General features: G+C 44.5%; 1 protein-coding gene across 6 annotated transcripts in view; it reads left to right on the top strand.

Moving 5' to 3' along the window:
• Positions 1-26,049, top strand: part of LOC144480181 (protein transport protein Sec24C-like) — an 82,401-nt gene that overhangs the window by 53,065 nt on the left and 3,287 nt on the right. For all 6 annotated transcript variants that reach the window (XM_078199336.1, XM_078199335.1, XM_078199332.1 and 3 more), the window contains 10 exons: positions 274-465; positions 1,279-1,372; positions 2,762-2,878; positions 4,526-4,696; positions 8,461-8,557; positions 9,447-9,592; positions 10,986-11,124; positions 12,669-12,787; positions 22,171-22,350; positions 24,481-24,672. In XM_078199336.1, coding sequence (XP_078055462.1) covers positions 274-465; positions 1,279-1,372; positions 2,762-2,878; positions 4,526-4,696; positions 8,461-8,557; positions 9,447-9,592; positions 10,986-11,124; positions 12,669-12,787; positions 22,171-22,350; positions 24,481-24,672 — 1,447 coding nt within the window. The remainder of the gene's footprint in view (positions 1-273; positions 466-1,278; positions 1,373-2,761; positions 2,879-4,525; positions 4,697-8,460; positions 8,558-9,446; positions 9,593-10,985; positions 11,125-12,668; positions 12,788-22,170; positions 22,351-24,480; positions 24,673-26,049) is intronic.

The raw sequence follows: 26,049 nt of genomic DNA, 5'->3' as shown, positions 1-26,049 counted from the left end.
GATGCTTATATCCCAGTAAAGAATTAAAATAATTAGCTGAATATCTGTAATTACAATGATCAAAGAAATATCAGGCATTCCTTCTACCCAGTGAGAAATTTCTTAACTGGAAACTCCACTGCTACTGCTGCCATATTTGACCCTGATCATTTGCTTATGGTTTGTCAGTAATATTGTTCCAGCACGGGGCAGTCTGTTTAAGACACATCATTTTGGAATTAATATGGCTTAAAGCAGTGTGGTGAATTTCTAAACTTATTTCTCCTCTTCCAGGGAGGGCAATGCAGAAGAATCGGCAATAAGGGTTGGATTTGTAACGTACAACAAGGTTCTGCATTTTTACAACGTCAAGAGTTCATTGGCGCAGCCACAGATGATGGTCGTGTCTGATATTGCTGACATGTTTGTCCCCTTGCTTGATGGGTTCCTGGTCAATGTAAATGAGTCACGGGCTGTCATAAACAGGTAAGGACTCCAATCCAGTGCTGATTCTACAGCATTGTATCCCAGCACCTTTCAAAATGAACGGCAGAGGCCAGGTATTTTGATGTCTGATGTTCATATTCAGAGGTTTACTGGTTGTTCAGTGATGTGTCTGCTGTATCATAGCTGTCAAGCTCTCAAACCTATTCCTTCTGGCATGAGGGTAATATTTAGAAACCTGAACTGTCTTTCTTTTTAAAGAGTCTGAGCTATGATGTGTAGGTTAGGTGGATTGGCCGTGCTAAATTGACCCTTAATGTCAGGGGGATTAGCAGGGTAAATAGGTGGAGTTACAGGGATAGGGCCTGGATGGGCTTGTTGTCACTGCAAGCTCGATGGGCTGAATGACAACCTCCAACAGTGTAGGGATTCTAAGATATTAAAATGTTATCACTTCTGGACAATAGCACTGGGAAATGGTCTCTGCGACTTGAACATTCTGTTGGTACTCAGATGCTTGGATTTAGGCAAGTTTTAAGAGCTCCAGTTGGGCTAATTTCTCTCTGGTCTATTCCACACGTTGCCAGATTTATTGAATTTAGTTTCATTGTTTACTGCGGTGATGGTTAGAACTCACAACATATATCCACGTTCCTGCTCACTAAGACGGATCTTAGTGAGGCGTGGGCGACTGAGAGGATAACAATTGAGCTGCTAATCTGCAGTTTGATCTGAACATGATGTTTGGTAAATCTTGACACTGAGTTGAATGTACATCGTGAGGTTCATAAAACTGAATTAGTAAGTTGAAAGATTCAACAGTGATGACAATGTAATGAATCTGCTCTTCTCCAGTTTGTTAGAACAGATTCCTGAGATGTTCGGGGATACCAGAGAGACGGAGACAGTCTTTGGGCCTGTCATTCAGGCTGGCCTGGAGGCCCTGAAGGTAAGCCTCCCTTTTATATCAAAACCTGCTTAGAATTCGTATTTTCCCCAAGTAGTGAGTGTTGAAAAATCAGGTTAATGGGATTGAAAAATGTCAACACATTAAACCTTTAATGTTCACACTCTGTTCAAGGATTTGATTTTATCTATTTTCTTTTCACCGAACTCTTGCTGGTTTGTTGAAATATACCGCATTGCAATTTCTCTTTCAGATGGGGCGAATCGTAGAATCCCTACAGTGCGAAATAGGCCATTCTGCCCATAGAATCTGCACTGACTCTGACAGAGCACCTTTACCCAGGCCCCCTCTCCCTGCGCTACCCTCTTTATTCCACACAATTCCCATGGCTAATCCATCTAACTTGTATATCTTGGGACACTAAGGGGCAAGTTAGCGTGACAATCCACCTAACCTGCACATCTTTGGACTGTGGGAGGAAACCGGAGCGTCTGGAGGAAACCCACGCAGACATGGGGAGAATGTGCAAACTCCACACAGACAGTGACCCGAGGCTAGAATTGAACCCAGGTCCCTGGAGCTGTGAGGCAGCAGCGCTAACCACTGTGCCACCGTGCTGCCCTGTCTGAGTTATACCCAGCCTTTCCTGTTCGTACTCTCATTTGGCTGGATGATGGGGATTATGGCTCCTTGACACGGGTGGCACGGTAGCACAGTGGTTAACACTGCTGCTTCACAGCTCCAGGGACCTGGGTTCGATTCCCGGCTCGGGTCACTGTCTGTGTGGAGTTTGCACATTCTCCTCGTGTCTGCGTGGGTTTCCTCCGGGTGCTCCGGTTTCCTCCCACAGTCCAAAGATGTGCGGGTTAGGTTGATTGGCCATGCTAAAATTGCCCCTTAGTGTCCTGAGATGTGTAGGTTAGAGGGATTAGCGGTAAATATGTAGGGATATGGGGGTAGGGCCTGGGTGGGATTGTGGTCGGTGCAGACTCGATGGGCCGAATGGCCTCTTCCCGCACTGCCGGGTTTCTATGATTCTATGACACGTTTAGTGTTGGTGCAAAGCAATATTTTTCTCTCTGGCCTCCTCAGCTGTGTTTGATAATACTGCTCTTCCCAGGCAAAGTGGAGATGATTGAGTAACCCTGTCCCTGTCAATCCCTCCTGCAAATCCCACTGCTGTCAATGACTGGGGCTGATTTCACACGAGCAGTTTGTCTGTAACTTTCCTCCACTCACTGCATTCTGTTGGAGAAATGATCCTGCCTTTAATGGGGGATCTTACTGTCGATGAGTTATTTTTGCTGTGCGTCGCAGTGACCCATGTTTGCTGCGTGTCTTGTTTTGCCTCCAACTTGTTGTCTGACAGTCGTGTCAATGATAATTCTGACTGCTGGTTTCTTTCACAGATTCTTTCTTTTGTACTTGCAGGCTGCAGAATGTGCTGGCAAACTGTTCATATTTCACTCAACTCTGCCTCTTGCTGAAGCACCTGGGAAACTGAAAAATAGAGATGACAAGAAGCTGATTAATACGGATAAGGAAAAAGTAGGATGGTCCAGATGGCTTTTCTCTAACTTACAGTTTATTTGCAAGGCTTGGTATTCAAAGTAGATTGAACAATGCCTTTTGGTTAATTTGAATTGTGTGTTGGGATGTGGATGAAGCCAGCAATGTCACGTTACATAGAAACATAGAAGATAGGAGCAGGAGGAGGCCATTCGGCCCTTCGAGCCTGCTCCGCCATTCATCACCATCATGGCTGATCATCCAACTCAATAGCCTAATCCTGCTTTCTCCCCATAACCTTTGATCCCATTCGCCCCAAGTGCTATATCCAGCCGCCTCTTGAATACATTCAATGTTTTGGCATCAACTACTTCCTGTGGTAATGAATTCCACAGGCTCACCACTGAAGAAATGTCTCCACACCTCCGTCCTAAATGGTCTACCCTGAATCCTCGGACTGTGACCCCTGGTTCTGGACTCCCCCACCATCGGGAACATCCTCCCTGCACCTACCCTGTCGAGTCCTGTTAGAATTTTATAAGTCTCTCTGAGATCCCCCCTCATTCGTCTGAACTCCAGCGGAAACAATCCTAACCTAGTCAATCTCTCCTCATACATCAGTCCCGCCATCCCCGGAATGGTAAACCTGCTAAACCTTCGCTGCACTCCCTCGAGAGCAAGAACATCCTTCCTCAGAAAAGGACACCAAAACTGCACACAATACTCTAGGTGTGGCCTCACCAAGGCCCTGTATAATTTCAACAACACATCCCTGCTTCTGTACTTGCAACCTCTCGCAATGAAGGCCAACATACCATTTGCCTTCTTTACCGCCTGCTGCACCTGCACGCTTACCTTCAGCGACTGGTGCACAAGGACACCCAGGTCCTGCTGCACATTCCCCTCTCCCAATTTACAACCATTCAGGCAGTAATCTGCCGCCTTGTTTTTGCTTCCAAAGTGAATAATCTCACATTTATCCAAATTATACTGCATCATTATTTACTGTGTAATATGGGATTGCAGACCAGGTGGGCTTGGCTGGTTTCCAATCTGGGTGGGTATTCGGGGCCCCGTTGAGTTTTTTTAATGATAGTGTGATAGTTTTCATGGTTATAGTTTATCTAATGCTGGCCCACAAACATTTAAGGAATTTAATTTCCCGCTTTGTCACGTTGAAACTCTCAACCCCTGGTTTGCCTGTCCTTAATGATTAGAATACTGGACTAAAAATAACTGTGACTATCTAAATAGCAGTTCATCTCTGCCCGATTGGATCCTGCGTTTGTGTTGAACAGTGCAGAAAGTCAGTGAGTGATGAGGGTAGATCGGAAGGTGAACCAATTTAAAGAAACTATGGATGGGGTCAGATCGGGGGAGGGACTAGACATCTACACTCCAAAAGGAATGGGAGGGAGTGAATGTGGATGCCGGACTTAGAAGAGGAAAGAAAAACTACTTGCAGGAAAAAAATCATGTGGGAATCGTTTTTAGTGCGGTGAGAGAATTATGTCTGGTAACCGCAGTGAATGCTTCAGTAGTCAAGCTCAGTGAGGAGTAACCCATGAACCACGGGGAAAAAACCATGGCAAATAAAACACTCATGCACTGAAACAGAAGCTGATTGTGCGCCTTGATTATTTATACATGGCTCCATTTCTTTAACGTGTGCGTTTGTTATTACAGGTCCTGTTCCAACCTCAGACAAACTTTTACAGTAACTTGGCCAAGGAATGTGTGGCACGAGGCTGCTGTGTGGACCTCTTCCTCTTCCCCAACCAGTACGTGGATGTGGCTACCTTAGGGTTGGTGACTTACCAAACCGGAGGCTCCGTTTACAAGTACACTTACTTCCAGGTAACGTTTGTAACTTGTACTGTTGGTGTAGATATCCAAGAATTTTACACCCCTTCAGAGGTTTCGATTAAACCTGCAGAAATATCAAGACAATTCTTTCACAGCTGTGTTAGGTAGGAATTGTACATATTCATGTAACCTTTAGAAGATGTCACTCGCTAGACCGGCATTTATCGCCCGTCTCTAGTTGCCCTTGAGAAGTTGCTGGTGAATGATTATGTGAACAGCTGCAGTCCGTGTGCTGTTGGTACACCCACAGCGTTAATTTGGTGTGGGGGAGGTGCAGGGTCATTGTAACAAGTAATTCCATTTTTAGTTAACTGGCTTAAAGGACAGTGTTTTAAAATAATATTACTTGGAATGAATTGTTAAGCCGACTTTTAAATCGATTTTTCTTATGAATTAAATTTGACTTGTGCTTTTCGAAAAATGTCTCTCGTTTGGAGACTTAAGCTCTGACTTTGAACTGTGTGTCAGGAGTCCACATTCCTCATGCACTCTGAGTTAGACTGGCTACTGTGGATGGGGTTAAACAGAAATGGGGATGTTTGATTTCAAGTGCAGTGTTACGGCAAACTGTTCTGAAACTCTTCTTCCTTGTGTGAGTTGGACTTGGGATCAAGCCCCAGATTCCTTGTGGAACAGATCCGGATGATCCTTGACCTCGGAGGTGTAATGAATAAGAAAGTAACTTGTATTGGCATCAATCCGTCTCAGGAGATGATGAACTGCACCAAGGGTGTGTGTAAGAGAAAGAGAGTGATTACTCTCTTGGGTGGCACAGTGGTTAGCACTGCTGCCTCACAGCGCCTGGGATCCAGGTTCAATTCCAGCCTTGGGTGACTGTCTGTGTGGAGTTTGCACATTCTCCCCGTGTCTGCGTGGGTTTCCTCCGGGTGCTGCAGTTTCCTCCCACACTCCAAAGATGTGTGGGTTAGTTTGATTGGCCATGCTAAATTGACTCTAGCGTCAGGGGGATTAGCAGGATAAATACCTGGGGTAACGGGGATGGGGCCTGGGTGGGATGGTTGTTGGTGCAGGCTTGATGGGCCAAATGGCCGCTCCTGCCCTGTAGGAATTCTCTAATTCTCTGATACTTGTGAGGAAAAATGGGTCTGGCTGCTGTGTTGCTCGCACCGTTCTTGCCACAAATGGAGCAAATTATCTGCACTTGTACATGGAGAAGAGAAAAATTGTGCTCAAAATCTTAATTAATAAACATGGAAACCTGGCCAAGATTGGAAAATTGTGCAGAAAAATGAGTAATGGAGTGGGAATCTGTCCGGCCAACCGTACCATCTGAATGACATTGATAGCAACCTTAGAGAAGTCTAGCCCTGGCCTACCTAAACAGCAAGAGTTACCATTGGTACAAGATGGTGATTTTTAAGTGGGGAGTTAGGGCATTATGCTTCAACAGTTTGGGGTTCGAGTTATCACTTTTGAAAGGTGGGGTACTCATTTTGTCCTGCTTTCAGCTTCTACTCAAATATCACATGGACACAATGGGCAGAACCAACCCTCCTTGTACTGGAAATTGTTCTGTTTCTCTGTTTACATAAAGGTGATGTACTTAAATTGGGAAGTAGCTGTTCAGAGAAAATAAGTAGAGTTTTCTGACCACTTAACTTTATTCAGCAACTGCATTTCATTAATATTCCTTCTGGGAAAATGCGTAAATTTTAAGTTCATTTATAACCTCAGCTGGTTCGTATCAATGAGTAGTCCACTAAAAATGTTTAAAATGATCTTGCTTGTGAAAACTGCTGTGATATGGTGACGCATCAATTTGAGTCGATGAACCAATGATATCGCTTCTTATCATTCTGATTGCCAACTCTGGGCATAGTCCCGGGAGTGTCATCGCATGACCTCCAACCACCCTTCCCCCATACTCACCATTGGTCACTCAACATGTCCATCCTCATGGCACCGCGTCTTTATGGCCACTGCGAAAATGAATAGACTCATTCACCCGACTGATCAATTGTTGATGGTCAGTGAAGTAGCCTTTGTTCCCATGTTTGATGATTAAAGATTATTTTTAAAACACATCTTGTTTTCCTGTGTTCTGGACAATTAGATCGTAAGATATAGGAGCAGAATTAGGCCGCTCTGCCATTCGATCATGACTGATATGCTCCTCAACCCCATTTTCTTGCCCTCCCCCCATAACCTTTCAACCCATTACCAATTAAAAATCTATCTAACTCCTTAAATTTACTCACTGTCCCAGCATCCACCGCACTTTGGGGTAGCGAATTCCACAGATTCACAACCCTTTGGGAGAAGTAGTTTCTCCTCAACTCTGTTTTAAATTTGCTATCCCTTATCCTAAGACTATGACCTCTCGTCCTAGAATGGCCCACAAGAGAAAGCATCCGCTCCACGTCTACTTTATCCATACCTTTTATCATCTTGTATACCTCAATTTGATCTCCCCTCATTCTTCTCAATTCAAGAGAGTTTAGGCCTAAACTGTTCAATCTCTCTTCATATGACAAACCCCTCATTGGCTTTTAATGTCTGTAGATTCCAGGGGAATCCAGGAGGGCTGGCTTTTCAATCTATTGATATAACATCCTAATTTAGCAAAAAAATCCAGAGGTTAGAACTATCTGGCCCACAATGCTCTGTTACATCGATACATTGAACTTGTGGTAAATCTCATGCTAAAATTGCTTTGTCATAAGGCTGTCTTTAATAAATCACACTTATACTTACAGTTTGCAACAATATGATTACAAATTATTTTCCAGGTTTACTTTATCATTAAACCTGGTTTACAAACTAACATCGCATGTTGAATGATTTAGCATTCATTAAATCAGCACAGAGTGAATAACTCCCAATAATATTGCTGTCTACATATTCCTGGATTTGAACTATTGGTATTCGGCGATGATTTACAAGAAATGCTCTGCTTGGGTTATATTTTAGAATCCCTACAGTGCAGAAAGAGGCCATTTGAGTCTGCACTGACTCTCCGACAGAGCATCCCATCCAAGTCCTATCCTCGTAACCCCATACATACCCCGTTAATCCTACACATCTTGGAACACTAAGGGGCAATTTAGCATGGCCCATCCACCAAAACTGCACATCTTTGGAGTGTGGGAGGGAACCGAGGCACCCGGAGGAAACCCATGCAGACATGGGGAGAACGTGCAAACTCCACACAGTCACCCAAGACTGGAATTGAACCTGGGTCCCTGGCGCTGTGAGGCAGCAGTGCTAACCACTGTGCCATTTCGGCAGGTTGCTGTTTTGCCCCAAGGCCTGGTGATACATCATGAATATTGGTGTAATTGGAAATGAATTAATTGAAGAATGTAGCTGTTTGATTCGTAACATACAGTGATCTGCAGTACGACAGAGAGGTTTGTCTGAAAGTATTTAACTCAATTCCTCTTTTTAAACCTATTTTTTCATGACGTGGGAGTTACTGGTAAGACCAGCATTTTTGGCCCATCCCTAATTAATATTGAACTGAGCGGTTTGCTAGGCCATTTCATAGGATAATTAAGAGTCAACCACATTGCTGTGGGTCTGGAATCTCATATAGACCAGACCAGGTAAGGACAGCAGATTTCCTTCCCGTAAGGACAGCAGATTTCCTTCCCGAAAGGACATTAATGAACCCGTTGGTTTTTTGCAGCAATTCTCCAAGAGAGCAATTCAAACTAAAAAGCTTGCCCTTCTAAAGGACAAAGCAGCGTTTACTTTGCAGTATAGATTTTAAAGTGCTGTTTATTTCCTTCCAGGCACAAGCAGATGGGGAGCGCTTCCTAAATGATCTGCATAGGGATGTGCGGAAAGTGATTGGGTTTGATTCAGTGATGCGGGTGCGCACAAGCACGGGTATGTTGTGAACTGACGGTGTTATTAACGATCGCATTGGATTTTTCTTTTGAAAATATGACTTAGTACAGGTTTCTCCTTGTATACAGGCCTGTGTGCAACCTTTGTGTCTCTGTAGTTGTTTCTAAAGGGATGCACATCTTTAGCCATTGACTTGCTTTTCTGACCTGTGTACACACTATGCAAAGCTCGATCTGAGCACTACTTTTAAGGCAACATGCGCTTCTAGCATTTCTGAAATGCAAACTAGTTGCATTGAATACCAGCAACTTATTAATATGTGACTAAATGGAGACTGCATTATTCACAGTGACTAAAAACAAATCTTCAACCAGCAAGGAGCTCTAATCTACGATGCTCTGATCATGAAAACCTAGTGTTACCCAAGATGGATGCAGCTTTAATCTGAAAATATTTGTTGTCAGATTAATCAAAAATATTAACCCTTTAATTTTATAATGTGATGCAAATAGTAAATAATTATTGGGTATATTGACTCTTAATCAGCTTTTATTTTAATATGCACTCACCGTTAAATGCTCATTTTTTGTTGCAATTTTGGCCATACTTATCCAACATGTAAGATTGTCAGTGCAATCAGTGAGAATGGGAATCCCCTTATGAAACACGTCCCATGACTCTGATTACAGTCGATGCCCCGAGATGGATTTTAGCTCATTGTGAGTGGTATCATGTTATATGGATTAGTTTTAGTTTGAAATGTGTTCACGTGAAAGGTTGGGTTGTCTGCAGATATAACCTGGAAATTTATTTATCAGTGTTCGCAAAATCTTAGCAAAGACCACCTGGTTCTAAGTATGAAATCATGATTCAAAATTTGACTTTGTCGTTAACTGTGGTGGCATCAAAAATGTGCTTTTATTCCCAGGGATTAGAGCAACTGATTTCTTCGGCTCTTTCTATATGAGTAACACAACTGATGTTGAGTTGGCTGCGTTAGACTGTGACAAAGCTATCACTGTGGAGTTCAAACATGACGACAAGTTGAATGAAGATAATGGAGCTCAAATTCAGGTGAGAAAAAAGCCATTAGATCATCGAGCAGCTAGCCTGCTTTTAATTGGTAGCAATTTTTCCAACCAGTTCGTAAGTGTTCTAGAGTATATACAATTCTCTAGTGTAACCATTTCAATAGTGACTGGCCCGCCTGGGGAATTCTGAATCCTGAACCATCCGCTGACTACTTGGCTGAGATTGGGTGCTTACTCTATAGTAATGAATACAAGCCTCACACCTCAGCAGTATATTCCTTGAGAGCACCATTACTCTTGTTTAAGTTGGCTGTCTTAACTTGACTTTACACTGGTGTGATAATCATCTACAAACATAAGCTGGTATCAGTCCGTCAAAACTTTTCATTTGAGGTGTGCCTGGGTACCTTTTAACTTTTGCTCCCTAATTTTCATCCACTTCACAAGGACGAGATCACATATAGATACAGATGGGGAAGGCCATTCTGAGTATTTCCATCCATCCCCTAAAGTTCCTGCATCTCATCTCTGTTGCTTTGCCTGGATGTTTATTCTAGGTATTTGCCTGTTGTTATAAATCTGTGCTCTCTGTTTTGCTGTTGTTTATTCATGTTCCAACTTGGGCCTTTCTACGCGGTTCACGATGTTATCTGTGCTTCTTAATCACTTTCTTTCAAAGCTGAAAAGTCCACGTTTCCCCTCAGAGCTCAATTCTCAGGCTTGTGACTTTTCTTTGAGCCGCCTCCAGGACTTGACCGCTGTGACCATGCGTTATTCAAGTTTCAGTCTGACCAGAACACTGGGCAGATTGTGCATTAAACCCTTTCACTTGTACCCCGTTGTTTTATCTACTCGAGTGAAATATTCTGTTTGCTTTGTTGATTGCATGGAACAGTGATTGGACAAGTTGAAAATCCAAATCCACTTGAATCCTTGTCCCTCGTTAAACTTCATTTCCTTTCGAGCTATTTGTGGAGTGTGTCAGTGGACTTTAGCAAGCGGCCTCACAGAACCAGTAATAGAGACAAATAACTTACGTGCTGAAATTTAAGTGTATTGAACATTCTAACAGGTTAATAGAAATGCTGAACGTTAATCTACTGCATCGCAGAGAATGGAGAGAGGCCATTTGGCCTATTACGCCTGTGCCAGCTCTTTGAAAAGGCCTGTTGTTCCCCCTGCTCGTATTTATCCAATTCTCCTTTTGAAAGTTAGCATTGAATTTGCTTCAGACAGTGTGGTCATCTGTATTCAACACTTGTGTTTCTGATGGTGTTTTTGTTAAAGTTGGAAACGGAAAAGTGTTTTTTCCTCTCTCGTACTTAAATAGGTTCTGTGCACAGTTCACTTTTTTTCAGGATCTGCTGAAGTAACTTTCAATGTTTATTTTTCTGCATTTGACAAATGGGCATTTTCCCTTCCTTCCATCTCCACAGTGCGCTTTGCTCTACACCAGTTGCAGTGGACAGAGGAGGTTACGTATACACAACCTATCCCTTAATTGTTGTACTCAACTTGCCGACCTGTACAGAAACTGTGAGACTGACACACTTATCAACTACTTTGTGAAACTAGGTAAGTTTCTGCCAGAATTTTGACGTTGCTTCTTTGTCAGAAATTGCCTTTATACAGAGGGCACTGAACTTGGCTCAGTGTCATCTTGCTGTGAGCTTGTCTTGGCGAATAATGCTACGTGGGTTAGCTGATCTCTCGGCTCACATTCAGGGTGCGACAGTTAGTCTTGCTGTCGCTGGGTGGGGGAGGGGACAGTCAGTCAGTCAGAATTCCTGCTCTGATAGTTATCTCTTGGGCAAGGCGAATACATAGATTTCTTCTGAGAATGGGTGTTAGGTCTGACTGTGATTCTCTGCAGTCTAAATAACTTGCCTTGACGGTGCAGCCTCACAAGTCAACTATGGTTGTTCTGAGGTACTTGGAGAGACCTGTGTGCCATTGAATTAGACTGAATGTGACACTATCCGATGGGGAGAAAGGTGGTGGAAAACGATACCGCAGTTTGCTATCGAAACTAATCAACAAAATTCACGGCTGGAATCCAGTGTCTGGTTTCAAATAATTGTCAGCAGTTAGCCTGGAACAACATACAAGAGAACGACTACTCCCCAAATTAATTTCCATTTATAAAGTACCTTACAACGGGTTTTTTTAAATAGACTCTGAGTATACCGCAAAATTCAGAAATATTGTGTATGTTGGGTGGAAGAACAGTGATATTGTTTTTGGCTCCTGATCTCCACCCATTGTTTAACTGTTTCACATTTAGCAGTTTGGTTTCAAATTCCCGTCTTTAATTTAAGCTCATATTTCCTTGAACAAAAACTAGTGTCAAAAATGCAGTCGTTGTCTGTGAAGGTGTCAGAGTCCTACACAGAATGATAAGGCTTTTAATACTTTACCGAGAGCCAATTAAACTCTGCGTCTAATGTCAAAACCAGCGGTCCAGTTTGAAACTTGTGTACTCCATTGAATTATAGAATCCCCACAATGCAGAAGAGGCCATTTGGCCCATCGAGTCTGCACTGACTCTCTGACAGAGTATCTTACCCAGGCCCTCACTCCACCTATCCCCATAACCCTACATATTTACCATGGCTCATCCATCTAACATGCACATTTTGGGACACTAAGGGGCAATTTAGCATGGCCAATCCACCTAACCCGCACATCCTTCGACTGTGGGAGGAAACCAGAGCACCCGGAGGAAACCCACGCAGACACGGGGAGAATGTGCAAACTCCACACAGACAGGAATCGAACCTGGGTCCCTGGCGCTGTGAGGCAGCAGTGCTAGCCGCCGTGGCGTTTTGTTTCCTAGATTTGCACGTAGCAATCTCCAGAAGATTTATGTTTAATTCTCGCAAACTCTGGAGTGTTGGTGAAAGCCAGCTACCTAACCATGTTGGAAATAAACTGCCCATATATCCTAGTGGGAGTTCTTTAGGTCTTTATTTCCGTTCCAACAGATGAAAGGCTTAGTTTAAGTGTTTAAGAGATGTGTCAGGGTTTGCAGTTTCCAAGCCATTCATTTCACAGCAGGCAAGCTGTCACATTGTACATGCTGTTGGCGTAATACTCGCAACATTTCCTCATTCTTGCAGCATATCGTGGCGTCCTGAGCAATCCCACAAAGACCGTACGAGAGACCTTAATTAACCAGTCTGCTCAGATTCTTGCCTGCTACCGCAAGAATTGTGCGAGTCCGTCATCAGCTGGACAGGTAAGTTGCTGGCATTGTTTACGAGCCACTGTTTATTGGCTGGCCTGTTAATTTAAACACGGACTGGTCTGGAGGAAATACCCAATTAGCATTAGAGAATGTTTCTCCACCATCAACAATCATGAACAATATTGACTCTTTTCCTCCTCTCTGTGTCTGTGCTCTTTGACCGTGGGTTAAAATCAAACACACATCACAGGCTATGGGACACCATAACCTCTTTCTATTGGCCTGAAATTGGAGAATTTAATCCTATAAGATCAGTTTTAAAAATGGAAATGTTAATAGGATTTTGGAGGAAGAGTGCTGAGAATTGATCTAAACCTTTAAATACGGCGGTTACCGGCGATTGAAACAACCGTAGAGGCTGGCAGCGTGAGATAGTTGGATTAAAATACGGCGAATGGTCATCGGTCATTTATTCAAGGAGTGTCATTGGGTGAATGAAATGTGATTTAGCCATTACTTGGATTTTCTGACGTTTAGACGCCCCTTTGCTGAACATTATCTATCATTGAGAAGACTCACAACACCAGGTTAAAGTCCAACAGGTCTATTTGGAATCACGAACTTTCGTGGGGGCTGCTCCTTCATCAGGTGACTTTAACCTGATCATGTGAGACTTCTTACAGTGCCCACCGCACTATCTATCATTGATATTGGATATTGAAATGTTCAGATTGCCACTGCCATTAGCTATCATTTAAGTCCTCAGACTGAATTATTAGACAGTAAATGGTTAAATTAAAGATAATCAAGTTTCTGCAGCGAAATATCCACGTTGATTTGTCCTGTGTATTAGCATATAGTTCAGAAAGAGCATCACTATTTAGAAATAAGGAGAGACTGGAAACTCCCTTGTTAATCAGGAGTCCAATGGAGAGGATTGAGGGAATTTGCAGTGTGTGGGGAAGTTTGAAATGGTTTATTTTGACCCATGGTGGTGTTGCTGAAGAGACTTGCTCTGTTCACATTTGGTCATGTTTAAGGTGGATCAATATCTTTGTGGATACCGGGGTGAGGTTGATGGTCCCCGATCAGTAATCCAGAGGCCCAGGCTAATGCCCTGGAGACACAGGATTGAATGGAATGAATAAATCTGGAATTAAAGGCTAATCTTATTAGTGACAGTGAAACCATTGTTGATTGTTGTAAAAGAAAATCCATCTGGATTTTTGTTGTTAAAATCCCATCACTGATTTACTTTAATGTGTTTTAACTCAGTCTGCCATCCTCTGCTGTTCTGACCTATATATTACTCCAGACCTACAGGAAATTGATTGACTGTGAATGATCTCTGTCACCTCTGGAACTCAGCTATTTTGTCCATGTTTGGACCAAAGTTGTAATGATGTTAGGAGCTGTGACCCTGGTGGAATCTAAACTGAGTGTCACTGAGCGGCTTATTGTTGAGTAAGTGCCACTTGACAGCACTGTCGACAACTTCTTCTATCACTTTGTTATTGATCGAGAGTAGACTGATGGGGCAGTAATTGGCTGGGTTGGATTTGCCCTGCTTCTTGTGGACAGGAGGTACCTGGGCAATTTTTCAGATTGCTGGGTAGATGCCAGTGTTATAGCTGTACTGGAACAGCTTGGCAAGGGGCGTAACTAGTTCTGGAGCACAAGTCTTCAGTACTATTGCCAGAAGGCTGTTAGGCCCATTGTCTTTGCAGTATCCAGTGCCTTCAGTTGTTTCTTGATATCCCTCGGCTGATGACTGACATCTATAACACTCGGGAGTTCAGGAGAAGGCGGAGATGGATCATGCACTTGGTACTTCTGGTTGAAGATTATTGCCAATGCTTCCGCCTTATCTTTTGCATTGATGTTCTGGGGCTCCTCCATCATTGAGGATGGGGATATTTGTGGAGCCTCCAATCCAACCATCCCCCCATTAAGTTCACTGATATTATAATCGCTGAATCCCCCACTATCAATGTCCTCGGGGTTGACATTGACCAGAAACTGAACTGGATCAGGCTCATAAATACTGTGGCCACAAGAGCAGGTCAGAGGCTAGGAATCCTGTAGCGAGAACTCAACTCCTTAATCCCAAAGTCTGTCCACCATCTACAAGGCACAAGTCAGGAGTGTAATGGAATGCTCTCTATTTGCTTGGATGAGTGCAGCTCCAACAACACTCAAAGCTTGACACTACCCAAAAAGCAACCCTGATCCAGTACTTTCAGCATTCACTCCCTCCATCACCAACACACCATAGCAACAGTGTGTGCCATCTACAAGATGCACTGTCGCAACTCAACAAGACATCTTCGACAGCACCTTCCAAACCAAGGACCTCTACCACCTTGAAGGTCAAAGGCAGCAGATGCATGGGAATGCCACTACCTACAACATTTGTGTCTAACTCAGCTCTCTGGGTCCCAGTGATAATATATGTGTAGAGCAGTGGAGTACAATATAACCTGAAATGTCAGCAATGTAAACTAACCAGCGACCAATTTCTGGGAATATTTCACTTTGCTTTGAATAGTAAATGAATCACCGAAAGGAAACCTACCCCTGATCGTAAGGCTCGGCCTCGCCATAATGTTAAGCAGGAGAATGAATTTGCAGGGTTCTCATAGAATCCCTGCAGTGCAGAAAGAGGCCATGCAGCCCAGGGAGCCTGCACCAACCACAACCCCACCCAGGCCCTATCCCTGTAACCCCATGCATTTACCCTGCTAGCCTGCCTGCCACCTGAGGGCAATTTACCATGGCCAATCTACCTAACCTGCACATCTTTTGGATTGTGGGAGGAAACCCAGGCAGACACAGGGAGAACGTGCAAACTCCGCACAGTCACCCAAGCCGGGAATTGAATCCGGGTCCCTGGTGCTGTGAGGCAGCAGTGCTAATCACTGTGCCACCGTGTCGAAGGTTGCGGAAGGAAAAGCTAGGGAATGGGACAAAATTGGACGTCACTTTGAAAGATCTGGTCCAGGTGTGATGGGCCAAATAGCCACCTTCTGTGCTGAATGATTCCATAATTTTCTTAAAATTAACTGGAGAATAAAAATGAAGGGCAGCTGCAAATGGGCAGTTTGTGTGTTGCAGAGGAGGTTGATGTGGAGCAGGGGGACCTGGTCTTGGAGCTCAGGACATTGTTGACATGCATTAATGACTGGAACAAGGGTATCGCTAATGAATTTCCCCAGGTTTACAGACGGGGAGTAAACTATTGTGTGTTGAATAGAACTGTGTTTGGTTGCAGTAAGGGAAGGCAAATAAGCTGTTCAGTTGCATCGAGTTGCATGCTATAATAGTCTGTAGTTACTCATGTACCATGTAGGCTTCTTTAAGATGCCCACTGGGCATCTCTTTGGCTACTCAGCTGCTGTCCCTGTCAGATCAAACCTTTATAAGGCTATTTCTTAATTAAAACTCTGACCTGGGAATACTGACACCGGCTGTGAGACACACAGTGAGCTGAAGGGAAAGGGCAGCACTCGATTCTCAACACTATAAATGTCCGCTCAGCAGCAAAATGATTTCTGCAAGTTAAAATGAAACGTACCATCTCATTTCAGCTTCAGTTATCCAGACTTTTCTTCATCCGCAGAGGAAATTTAATCCGTCGCGTTTCTCAGTTTTGCCTCAGTTTTTTTAAAAGAAATAATCAACAATGTATTATTTTGTGGTTTATGTTGCTTTGGGTTTGCTGATTGCACTTTTACCTCTAAGTTAGAAGGTTGTGTTTCAAGCCTTTACTCCAGGGACTTGAGGCTGCAATCTGACTGCAGCATTGAATTAATGTTACACTGATGGAAGTGCCGTGTTTTGAAAAAGGCTCTTAAACCATCTGCCATCTCAGGGTGGCTAAAACAGATACCAGAGCATAGAAGAGCAGGGGAGTTCTCCCCGGATAAATATTTGCCCCTCAAATATCATCTATTATCTGTGGATTTACCTGGTTGCTGATTATGGGAGCTTGCTGTGTACAAATTGTACAAACTCTCTTGTTTCCTTCTCTATGAACAGTATGCTTGGTCTATATGACACGCAAGAAGCAATACTTTTCACTGACAATAAATCAAATCAATTCAAAATTGCTGCATTTCCTACATTGCAAAGATGATTATAATTCAATAAATACTTTCCCAGTGAAACATTTCAGGATGTTTTACAGTCATTAAAAAGACTAAGTGGGTAATTGCCGCGATGGATCTTAGCCAGTTCATGGTCATTAAAACAAAACTATTGTAGCAGCTGAAATTTGTTTTGAAATTTGCGAGCTCAGGTTATCAACTTTACTGCCCTTTGTTTTGATGGAACCAAAAATATTTGCAGCATTGTCATGGAATTTTGTGTTGCTTCAATGACTATTGGTGTTTGGAAGTTAACGTTAACTAGTGCTGGTGATGTTGGTTGTTTGGAGCTGAAAGCCATTAAATACTTGTTTGTGCTCCTTGTAAAATAGCTTTGCATATGATTTAGTGATTGAGACTAAATGTGATATGAGCACTGACTGCCTTTCATATTTAACATAGCTATTTTTGGGAACACGGATGAAGTGGGAGAGAGACTGGATTAGATTTCATCTGTTTGAAATGCAAATCACACTGACACCTAGGTGCAGTCATTGAGATGTGCTGATGAACATAACTGATTTATTCTCAGACTATCCCCCACTCCTACAGGTGCCATGCACTAGGGGGGCATCGGTGACCATGCACCTCCATTGGATTGATCCATGATTATTTGGCAAAGAATTGCAGGGCTTTGCCATTGCTTTCTGCAGTATGGCTAACCAGGAAACTCTCCCACTCTTACCGCTTGCCGTCAGGCGTACTGGAAGGATTTACAGGCTGATAATCAACCTGTTCAGGTCCTGGAGTGGGTCTTGAAGCTGGACCTTCTGACCCAGAGGGTAGGATTGCTCCCACTGAGCCCTGACCCAGAGGGTAGGATTGCTCTCACTGAGCCCTGACCCAGAGGGTAGGATTACTCCCACTGCTGCCTAACCCAGAGGGTAGGATTGCTCCCACTGAGCCCTGAGCCAGAGGGTAGGATTGCTCCCACTGAGCCCTGAGCCAGAGGGTAGGATTGCTCCCCCTGAGCCAGAGGGTAGGATTGCTCCCCCTGAGCCAGAGGGTAGGATTGCTCCCCCTGAGCCAGAGGGTAGGATTGCTCCCCCTGAGCCAGAGGGTAGGATTGCTCCCCCTGAGCCAGAGGGTAGGATTGCTCCCCCTGAGCCAGAGGGTAGGATTGCTCCCCCTGAGCCAGAGGGTAGGATTGCTCCCCCTGAGCCAGAGGGTAGGATTGCTCCCCCTGAGCCAGAGGGTAGGATTGCTCCCCCTGAGCCAGAGGGTAGGATTGCTCCCACTGAGCCCTGAGCCAGAGGGTAGGATTGCTCCCACTGAGCCCTGACCCAGAGGGTAGGATTGCTCTCACTGAGCCCTGAGCCAGAGGGTAGGATTGCTCCCACTGAGCCCTGAGCCAGAGGGTAGGATTGCTCCCACTGAGCCCTGAGCCAGAGGGTAGGATTGCTCCCACTGAGCCCTGAGCCAGAGGGTAGGATTGCTCCCACTGAGCCCTGAGCCAGAGGGTAGGATTGCTCCCACTGAGCCCTGAGCCAGAGGGTAGGATTGCTCCCACTGAGCCCTGAGCCAGAGGGTAGGATTGCTCCCACTGAGCCAGAGGGTAGGATTGCTCCCACTGCTGCCTGACCCAGAGGGTAGGATTGCTCCCACTGCTGCCTGACCCAGAGGGTAGGATTGCTCCCACTGCTGCCTGACCCAGAGGGTAGGATTGCTCCCACTGAACCCTGAGCCAGAGGGTAGGATTGTTTGCAATAGGCTAAAATCATATTATAGTTATCTCTCCAGCTTTCTCAATAGGTTAGCTGATAAAGGCACGATTTTGGACCTCAGTTGTCAGAGTGAATGGTAAATTTGTGCTGAGTTAGTCAGGGTGCTACAATGAAAGGAAAAACATCCGGCACTCCTGCTGCTGAGAGAGCAGGTGAGGAGAGCATTGGACTGTGGTGCCCTTCAGGAGCTCACAGTTAAAGGACCGTGATGCTGATGGACACCTCACTGCAACAGGCAGAGAAATCAGTGGGCAGAGGGTTGGAGAGGGGGCTGGTGAATTACATTGACAGGTGTTTAAAGATAAATATCAGGTACCACTATCTTAGATCAGCTACAAATGGATCAAATTTCAACCTCATCAACAATGCCCACATCCTGAGAATAATGAACAATAAAAAGTCACAGCTAATCCTGGCCTGCATTATTTCCTCTTTGCCGTTTGGTCAGTATCCTGGAATTCCTTACCCACCTCCATGTGGGAATTACATCAGCACATGGACTGCAGCAGTTCAGTGGAAGTCCCACCAGTTACATTGGGACACCTCGGGGTGGGCAGTAAATACTGGATTGCACAAGCGATATCTCCAGAGCCTGGGAATGGTTGAGGACTCTGGGTCTGTACTCGTTGGAGTTCGGAAGGATGAGGGGGGGATCTTATTGAAACTTACAGGATACTGCGAGGCCTTGATAGAGTGGACATGGAGCGGATGTTTCCACTAGTAGGAAAAACTAGAACCAGAGGGCACAACCTCAGGCTAAAGGGACGACCCTTTAAAACAGAGATGAGGAGGAATTTCTTCAGCCAGGGAGTGGTGAATCTGTGGAACTCTTTGCCGCAGAGGGCTATGGAGGCCGGGTCATTGAGAGTCTTTAAGACAGAGATAGATAGGTTCTTGATTAATAAGGGGATCAGGGTTATGGGGAAAAAGCAGGAGAATGGGGATGAGAAAAATATCAGCCATGATTGAATGGCGGAGCAGACTCGATGGGCCGAGTGGCCTAATTCTGCTCCTATGTTTTATGGTCTTATGGAACAATCAGCTTTACCCTTGAGGGCAGGAAGTTCTTTCCAGCCTCGTACTGTAGAAATGGCTCAAGCATTCTCATTTCTAAACAGTTTGTGTCTGATATCCTGCTTAAAATCAGTAAATACACCGTGCCAGAGATTGTTTTTAAAAATTGGCTTTCTTCTGCTATGTAATTTGAAGAATTTGATGACACGTCCCCTGTTTTTGAAACTAGTTATATTGAGTTTCAATGCTTTTGATCGGATATTATGCAGTATTTTTAATGCCCCTAGAATCATTGACCTAACAATATTATACAAATACCCGCTGCAAGGAGCGGGCGGGTAAGTGGAACTAAACCACTATCAGATCAGCCATGATCTTATTGAATGGCGGGGCAGGCTCGAGGGGCTAGATGGCCTACTCCTGCTCCTATTTCTTATGTTCTGAAGGACTCCATCCCATTCTCCCAGTTTCTCCGTTTCTGTTGCATCTGATGTGATGCTGTCTTCCACAATCGTCCTTCTGACAGAGCTTCCTCGTTCCTCAAACACGGATTTCCCCAATGACTGACTAGGTCCATAACTATGTCAATCCATTACCCACACTTCTACCCCCCCGCCCCCACTGAGGGATCCGCTTATACTAACTTCATTTATTTTTAGTGTCACAAATAGGCTTACATGAAGTTACTGTGAAAATCCCCTAGTCGCCACACTCCAGCACCTGTTTGGGTACACAGAGAGAATTTAGCATGGCCGATGCACCTCACCAGCATGTCTTTCAGACTGTGGGAGGAAATCGGAGCATCCGGAGGAAACCCACATTCTCCCACATGGGGAGAACGTGCAGACTCCGCATAGACAGTAACCTGAGCTGGGAATCAAACCCGGGTCCCTGACGCTGTGAGGCAGCAGTGCTCACCATTCTGCCACTCTGTCCTCACGTTCCACCCCACCAGCCACATTCAAAGGATCATTCTCTGTCATTTCTACCACCTCCAAGTGTGATGCCACCCCCAAACACTTGCCCCTCCCTGTCAGCATTCCAGAGGAACCGTTCCCTCCACTGCAACCCAGTCCATTCTTTTATCACCCCAGACACTTCTTCCCATTCCCACGCTACCTTTCTCAGGAGGTGCATCACTTGCTCTTTTCCCTCCACTCTCCTCACTGTCCAAGACTCCGAACAATCCCTCCGGGCGAAGCAGCAATTTACTGGACTTTCAGTTTGGTCATCTACATTTCCTACTCCAAGTGTGCTCTCCTCCGCAGACTGGGTGACTGCTTTGGGGTAAACCTCCACTCCATCCGCAAGCGTGACCCCAACCTTCCGGTCACTTCCAGCTTAATTCACCAATTTGCTTTTATGCTCATGTTTTTGCCCTTGGCTTGCTGCAATGTTTCAGTGAAGCCCCCAACACAAGCTGGAGGAACAACACTTCATTTTCCGATTGGGCCCTTGTCAGCCTTCTGAACCTTCGAACATTGAGTTCAGCAACTTCAGACCATAAACCCTGTCCTCCATTTTGACTTTATTTTGCCAAATGCCAGTCTATCTTTTACTTTCATTCTGAATTGACCTTCATTCTGCAAATAAGACATATTCTGGACCTATGCCTTGTTTCTATAGTACGAGCATTACCACTCCCTTTGCCTTTCGTTCTATGACATCTTTGGCATTTAGTCTCCCCTGCCCTTTAACCCATCACTTTTGTTCCACCTAACCCCCACCCCTGCCCTTTTTAAACAGAATAAACCCATCGCATTTTGACCTCTCTTCAGTTCTGAAGAAGAGTCACATTGGACTTGAAATGTTCACTGTTTCTGCCCCTACAGATGCTGCCAGATTCCTTCTGGGTCTTCCCAGCATTTGGTTTTTATTTAATGTTGGATGCTTGCTGGTCTCCATGCATGCCACTTGGTTTAATCTGACTTTTTGTTCCATTTGCCTTCTCTCCTTTAAACTTTTATGGATTTTGCTTCACTGGTGATTGGCAGAAAATACCCAATTCCAGTGACCCTCTGTGCAATTATATTACTGGGTTGCTGCTGTGTAAAATTTGGCGGCTGCGTTTTACTACACGATGTCTACATTTCAGAAGTATAGCATCAGTAAGGTGCTTTGGGGATGTCCTGAGATGGAAATGTCAGTCTGTATTTAGAGAAAACTGAATAGCTTAAAATAAAGAGTTTGTATTTATATAGTGTCTCTCGATATCCCTCATCGCTGCACTTGGTTTTTGAAGTGTCGTTACTGTATATTATGTTTGACACTTTGAGTGGAAAGTTAGAAAAGAAACATAACTCAGTTTTTGTGCATGTGGTGAATTTTCAGACACTCGGATCACCTGACTGATGAATAGAAACTCACAGTTCACTCAGAAATAATCATTCTGAGCTTTTGAAATGTTGATTGGATCCCCTCTGCTTTCTCAGCTGTAGTGGAACAAAAAACAAATTCTCGTGGCTTTGTTGATAATTCTCGCCAGTCTATTCCCGGTGAATTTACGCTGAACTGTCCGGTAGTTTGCTTATTGACTGCCTCTTCCCTCTAGCTGATCCTGCCAGAGTGCATGAAGCTGCTACCTGTCTACCTGAACTGTGTGCTGAAGAATGACGTCCTCCAGCCTAGCGCTGAGGTCTCCACTGACGATCGTGCCTACACCCGTCAGCTCGCCATATCCATGGATGTAGCAGAAACCAGCGTGTTCTTCTACCCGAGGCTTTTACCCGTGGTAAGTAAACCATTAATGTGTTGTTTCCTACATTGCAGTGACTACCCTAGAAGTACTTAATTAACTGTAAAGTACTTTCTGGTGGTTGTGAATGGTGCTATATAAATGCAAGTCTTTTTTGTTCACCCAGGCACTGCAGTAAAGCACACATTTAAATTTTGAAGATCTATCTCGGCGCATGCCATCAGAGATTGATAATCAGCCTGAGAGTGTCAATTTTTGTCTGGTGTCCTGTGACTTAATTGTAGCAGTCAGCTTCAGTTTCTGCTTTAATGTTGAGAGTGTGTGTGAAAAAGGACAGTAAGATTGGGCTGTCCCGATTAAATGGGGAAATGTTGAAGGGAGTGCGCTGCTCTGGAGTACCCAATTACTGTATTCGGCTATCGAGTTGCTAAGTTGGAGGTGTTGCTGACGGGTAACCTGGTCTAAATTGCCCTTCCTCGATCCTAAACTCTCAAAACTCCAAAGCTCTCAATTCTAACAGGACTCGACAGGGTAGATGTAGGGAGGATGTTCCCAATGATGGGAGAGTCCAGAACCAGGGGTCACAGGCTGAGGATTCAAGGTAGACCATTTAGGATGGAGGTGAGACATTTCTTCACCCAAAGAGTGGTGAGCCTGTGGAATTCATTACCACAGGCAGTAGTTGATGCCAAAACATTGAATGTATTCAAGAGGCGGCTGGATATAGCACTTGGGGTGAATGGGATCAAAGGTTATGGGGTTATGGCGGCACGGTAGCACAGTGGTTAGCACTGCTGCTTCACAGCTCCAGGGACCTGGGTTCGATTCCTGGCTTGGGTCACTGTCTGTGTGGAGTTTGCACATTCTCCTCGTGTCTGCGTGGGTTTCCTCCGGGTGCTCCGGTTTCCTCCCACAGTCCAAAGATGTGCGGGTTAGGTTGATTGGCTGTGCTAAAATTGCCCCTTAGTGTCTTGAGATGGGTAGGTTAGAGGGATTAGCGGGTAAATATGTAGGGATATGGGGGTAGGGCCTGGGTGGGATTGTGGTCGGTGTAGACTTGATGGGCCGAATGGCCTCCTTCTACATTGTAGGGTTTCTATGATTTCTATGAGAAAGCAGGATTAGGCTATTGAGTTGGATGATCAGCCATGATGGTGATGAATGGCGGAGCAGGCTCGAAGGGCCGAATGGCCTCCTCCTGCTCCTATCTTCTATGTTTCTAGAAGCAGAATCTGCAGGTCAGAATCTTTGGGTCCTTTCTGACAAAGGGACACCCAGCATTTCTTCATGTTTCTCAGATGCTGATTGCTCACTTGTACAATTGCAGCATTGTCTCTTTTTCATTTTGATTTTACTGGGAGCAAGCTGATTTGTTTAGTGATAGAGTAGTTCACCTTGGGCAACGTGAGCCTTTCTCATGCAGATGAGCAGAGCAATTCATAGTCTCAGCCCACCGTGATCAACATGTAATCTAGGCCGACACTGAGGGAGTGCGGCACTGTCAGATGCTAAAGCAAAGCTGTCTGCCCCCAGGTGGAAGTTAAAAGATTGCATGGTATTATTCGAAGACGAGTCAGGGCAATTCTCCCCTTGTCCTGGACAATACATATCCCTCAAGTAACACTGCTTAAAAATAATTGTAGAAACATTGCCTGCTCATTATCATTTTGTGGGAGTACGCTGTGCGCAAATTAGCTGCCGTGATTCAGAGTGATTACACTTCAGAAGTAGTTGATTGGCTGCAAACTGATTTTGAATGCTGTGGGGTCCTGAAAGGTGCTATATAATGACCATGAAACCATTCTTGATGGTCAGAAAAAGCTATTTGGTTCACTAATGTCCATTCGGGAAGGAAATCTGCTGTTCTTACCCGGTCTGGCCTACATGTGACTCCAGAGCCACAGCAATGTGGTTGACTCTCAACTGCCCTCGGGCAACTAGGGATAGGCAATAAATGCTGGCCCAGCCAGCGACGCCCAAGTCCCACAAATGAATAAAAAAATACATAAATGCAAGTTATTTTTCTTCTGTATAGTTGGAACAAATTCAGTCATCCATGTCAAGTTGTTAAAAGGGTATCAGTTGATAAATCGATATTCTGGCAGTCTTTTATTTGAGGAAAAGTCTTTATTCTGGCCATAAAACTCTGCTGCTTTTCTCTCTCAGCACAAAATGGATGTGGATAGTGATGATTTCCCAGTGGCCATTCGTTGCTCCGAGGAGCGATTATCTAAGGGTGGCATCTATCTGTTGGAGAATGGATTGAACCTCTTCATTTGGGTGGGAATGAACACACAGCACGACCTCATCCAAAGCATCTTTAATGTGCAGTCATTTGGGCAGATTGATTCAGCAATGGTGAGTTTGAGTGGAGAGTGAACCCTGCCTCTCTGTTACCCTTCATATCAAAGGTTTTTGGGCTTTGAATCAGAAATAATAAACGTAGCAGCCGTGTATCATGTGACTTTGAGTTGGGCAGTGTTGAATTATTCTTAACCTGGTCGTTTTCCCCGGAGAAGTCTGACGCAACAAAGCTTGTCGTAAATTTCCTAATTACAGTTTTTCAGTCCCTTGAGCTGTGAACTTTCTTTTTAAACTGTGCACATGTTCACTTATGATAAAGACTGCCCAATATGTCAGGGCTTCTCCAGTCTATTATCTTAGTTTAGATATAGCTCTTGGGGCTAAAGGGTCAAGGGATTATAGAGGGGGGGATCAAAATGAATGGTGGAGCAGAGTTGAAAGACCGAATGGCCTCCTCCTGCTTCTAGTGTCTTTGTTTTTATTTTATGGGGTTTACACCCATAACGTGGAGTCTGTCATCAGCAGATCCACAACACAAGAAGTGACATTTCCCAAGTTTGGAAGGAGACAGATTGATTTTGGTGTTATTGTGGATGTTTGTAACAATGCAGCTGTGTTTAAGGTGCCATTTTGCATAATTGGAGCATTGAATCATCATAGAATCCCTACGGCCCATCGGATTTGCGCCAACTCTCTGACAGAATATCTTACCCAGGCCCCCTTCCCCTGCTCTATTCCTGTAACCATCCCTGTAATTTACCATGTCTAATCCATCTAACCTACACATTCTGGGACACTAAGGTACAATTTATCATGGCCAATCCATCTAAGATGCACATCTTGGGAGTGTGGGGGGGGGGGGAAACCGGAGCACCCGGAGGAAACCCATGCAGACACGGAGAATGTGCAAACTCCACACAAGCCAGTGACCCAGGGCTGGAATTGAATTCGGTGCTGTGAGGCAGCAGCACTAACCACTGTACCACAGTGCCGCCCATTGATATGAAGTATCTGCTCTTCTCAGCAGCGCTGGATGAACCATGGAGCTTGTTATCCCAACATCAGGATCCAGCCTGACTCTGAAACTAACTGTGGACCTGATTCCCATTTACAATTCAGTGTGCCTCTAGCAGTGATAGCTATTCAACCTGACCTTGTTCAGTGTGAAAATGCAGCACCTGTTAGTGACACCAACAGAATATAACCAGTTTCAGTCCCCTCATTCTGTTGATGAATTTTGTTTCTAAATAATGTTAAATATTAAAAGAGAATAAGTCTGAGGAACAGATGCACCCTCTAATTCAGATCTTTTTAAGCATAGGTGCGTAAACCAGCAAAACCTGTGGCAAATTACCATGGTTCCATGAATTTCCCTTGTGATCCTGCATTCAGTAATTTAAGTGCTGAGTTAAGGAAGAACACAGAACATTA

The sequence above is a fragment of the Mustelus asterias genome, chromosome 28 (assembly GCF_964213995.1).
Source record: "Mustelus asterias chromosome 28, sMusAst1.hap1.1, whole genome shotgun sequence".
NCBI lineage: Eukaryota > Metazoa > Chordata > Chondrichthyes > Carcharhiniformes > Triakidae > Mustelus > Mustelus asterias.
Note: the sequence above shows the minus strand (reverse complement) of the source record. Positions and strands in the feature narration are given on the sequence as shown.